Source organism: Pteropus vampyrus, unplaced genomic scaffold, assembly GCF_000151845.1.
Source record: "Pteropus vampyrus isolate Shadow unplaced genomic scaffold, Pvam_2.0 Scaffold76, whole genome shotgun sequence".
Classification (NCBI taxonomy): domain Eukaryota; kingdom Metazoa; phylum Chordata; class Mammalia; order Chiroptera; family Pteropodidae; genus Pteropus; species Pteropus vampyrus.
This window is the reverse complement of record NW_011888857.1, coordinates 4,888,694-4,892,300: the sequence shown is the minus strand read 5'-3', so window position 1 is coordinate 4,892,300 and position 3,607 is coordinate 4,888,694. Positions and strand designations below refer to the sequence as shown.

General features: G+C 36.9%; 1 protein-coding gene across 1 annotated transcript in view; it reads right to left on the bottom strand.

Moving 5' to 3' along the window:
- Positions 1-3,607, bottom strand: part of SLC5A12 (solute carrier family 5 member 12) — a 53,037-nt gene that overhangs the window by 12,666 nt on the left and 36,764 nt on the right. Inside the window, exons 11-12 of the mRNA XM_011362598.2 lie at positions 3,423-3,589; positions 1,840-1,943 (exon numbers count right to left, since the gene is read on the bottom strand). Of these exons, the coding sequence (XP_011360900.1) occupies positions 1,840-1,943; positions 3,423-3,589 (271 nt within the window). The remainder of the gene's footprint in view (positions 1-1,839; positions 1,944-3,422; positions 3,590-3,607) is intronic.

Genomic DNA, 3,607 nt, shown 5'->3' with positions numbered 1-3,607 from the left:
CATTTCTTCCCCAAATCTTGCTATGGAACAAGAGTCTCTAGCCAGCAAAGCCTAAAATATTTACTGTCTAGCTCTTCACATGGAAAGTTGTTGACTTCTGTGTTAGATCTTTGATCTTGTCAGAGAAATTTCCTGAATAATATTCTAAGTTATCAAGAATCATGTATTTATATGGACTGTAAATACTTTGGGCTTTGCTGGTCAAAGGGTCTTTGATGAAACTGTTCAACACTATGTACAGTGATATCAGCCAATAGAGACAATAGTAAATGAATGGGCATGATTGTGTTTCTATAAAACATATTTATAAAAAACAAGCAGTAGGCCATATTTTCCCTTAGTTTGACAACCTCTGACCTAAGAAATAAATGTAATGAATTGATAACTAAAGTGTTTATATTTGAGACCTACAGCCATATGATAAATGAGAAATAAAAAATTGGCAAGATTCAAATGAGTAAAAACTGCTGCCCACTGAAAGAACAGCATAAATCTATATGCTATATTCTCATAGTCTGATGTTCTGGCTACTTGGTAAGTCATCAAGGACATTGTTCTTGATTTAGAAAATGGTATTTTTATTTTGCATTATTAAAGGGATAAAAAAACTTTTAGCTTCCCAGTAGAATTTTATCAGAATAACAAATGCTTTAAAGTGTATCTCAGGCCAAGATCACCTTTTGGTATTTGATACAGAGAATGATTAATGATATAAACTGTCTGAAGATGCTGATCCACACAGACTAATTCTGTTTATCAATATGTATGACTAACATGAACAGTATATCTTTGAAGTATTAGATTATCTGGAAGAAGGAGAATTGAAATTATAACCTACTAAGGCCAAGCATGACAAACAATAAGACCAAGATAAAATACGACACAAGGTGACAGGCCCACAGAAGGCGTCTGGTCTTCCATACTAACACTGGCCAACCAATATGAAACATTTTAAGACAATTTAAAAAGATTCATTGAGTATTATGGACGGTTTCGCCAAGGATGAATACTTTCTCCAAAGATTTGATGGAGTGGCATAATTAGACTCTGGTAGTGCTCCTTTTTGGTCTTAAGGGTTTTTCACTAAGATTTGGGACATTTGTAGAAAAAGAAAACATAAAGATTGATACCGGGACAGTTGTTCATGCTCAAGATGCCAAATAATTTTCAATCCAAATGTAACGTAAGTGCTGCTACATCAACACAAGAACATGTCAATTTTGATGTGCATCTGAAAAATATCAAGACTGGCAAGCCACAGTGTTTAGCGTGCACATATTTCCTGCTTTGGAACCAGGCAGCTAAAACTTGGGCTGTCTTCTAAAAGTGAATTGACTTGACCGATAAGCCTAGGTGTATCCCACCTGCATCAAGGAAGTATCCACGGTTTTGGGGGGACTGAAACAAAAATCTAAACACAGTAAGTGAACAACCTTTCATTTGAGCCCATTTACATAAAGATATTGTGGGGTTTTTACTACATGAGCACATGAAGTTACAACTTTTATGTTCTATTGCTTATCACACCTCAAACTGGCTTAAATTTAAGTGACTAGCTGGTGATATCATGCCTGGAATAGCAAGTCACGACCTCACACATAGTGTTTCCAGTACACGGTCACCAGAATTATGACCATTCAGATTATGTATTGAATAAAAATCTTTACTTCCCATTGCCTATGGGTATATAATAGCAGTGGAAAAATAGAATATCTTAATAATTTATTCATATTTTGGTGGACCCAAAATCACACCAGTAAAACAGTCACCTAGTTCACTAATGCACAAGACTAACTCATGATTTCATTGGCCCCAAAGACAGGAATCCATGTACCCAACCTGTTATGAAGCTGATGATTACTCCTGCAGCAATGCATCCTAGGCAGCCCACTGCACTGTAGTAAAGGTAGGAGAGTGAATACCAGATATCAGCGAGTGCGGGCCTGTGAAAGACAACAGCACATGTCACCACATCTGCAGGTTCTGAAGTTAGATTCACAGTGACTCAGAGAACTGCTGAGGGTTCATTTTAGAGCCTGGCATTTCCCAGATCCCCAAAGCTTAACTTTTTGCCATTTTTTGAAGAACCAAAGGTAAACTACTTGTGCTTTGTATTCTACTCTATTCAATCCACCTGCAAATTACAAATATTGCTACTGAATTTCGATTGCAATGAAGATGTGTCTTTCATTTCTTTTCTATTATTTATTCTTTGGACATTTATTAATCCCAGATTTAGTGCCAGAAATTGTAACAAACATTGGAGATTAAAAGATAAGTAAGCGAAAAAGTCTACATATAGGAGCTAACAATTATAGAATGAAGTGGTAACAACTTGGTGTAATAGGAACAAAGGATTCTGTGAGTACTAGAAAGAGTACCAAACCCAGGCTGATGTGTAAGATGATATCCCAGCTCACTTAAAAAAAATGATTAGAAGTTAGTCAAGCAAAGAAGGTAGTCAAGGATAGAATTTAGCATTCCAAGAAAAGAGAACACAATAAACATAGTCAGGAAGAAAGAAACAACATAGACCTGATGACTATGAAACAGCTTGATATTGTTTGTCTATAATATTTGTGGAGAGGAATAACTCTAAACTAATTGAAACTCAGAGACAAATGGAAGCAAGATAATAGAGCACTCATATATTATATAGAAAGGACTGCGTACTCAGGAGCACAATTAGATGCAAGAATGAACATTTATTAAAGTCAGGTACAGTGCCCCTGGATATCTCATTTAATCCTCTCAAAATTCCAGTAAGGGAATTATTACCTTCATCTTTTAGCCAAAGACTGCAAGAATTCAAGGAATTCAAGAAGTGGCAAGTTACTAGTTTGCACAAAGATACAGCATGGATAAATGGTAAAACCAAAATCCCAACCCAGGTATTTCCAATACCAAAATCCATGGTCTTGTGTCTACACCATATTATCTCTTGTATTAATTATCTTGAATTAGTTATCCCAGCCAGAAGTAGAAGGGAAAATCCTTTGTAAAACTCTGTATAGTTTGATTTAGAAACTGTAAGTTTGTAACAGTGTTTCTCACTCAATTCATCCACATTCTCTGTGTTGCTCACAAACCTATCATACTCAGAGCCTTTATTCTTTTAAGGACACTATGACCTCCATATCTACCTACCTATTTTCAAACTTTTCACAATTTTTTTATGTTCTGCGCTCATATCTCCAACTAATCCTTTTGCCTTGTTTATCTTGTACACCAGAACACAGAGGAATGGTAATCTGCAGAAAGCTGGATCCTTACAGGGCACTTGGCAATACTGTCTGCTGCCCACAGGGATCCTTACAAGAAAGCAAGATCTGTCTTGTCAGACTCATTGCTGAAGAACACCCCTGTCTTTAACCTAGTAACTCACTCTCCAGGACTTATTGCCATCTTTAGGGTCAGCGTACCTGCTAGATAGCACTGGAGGCACTGACTTCGTCACATTTGATGGGATACACTGTTCTGTCGATAAAGGCAGGGGCCATGTCTTGGAATTTGGTGCAGGGTAAATGAAGGCCCCAACGGCCACCCAAAATGACAAAGTGATTCCAGTCAGAAGGCCCCCTAGTGCTCCCTTAATAAAGGAAAAAAA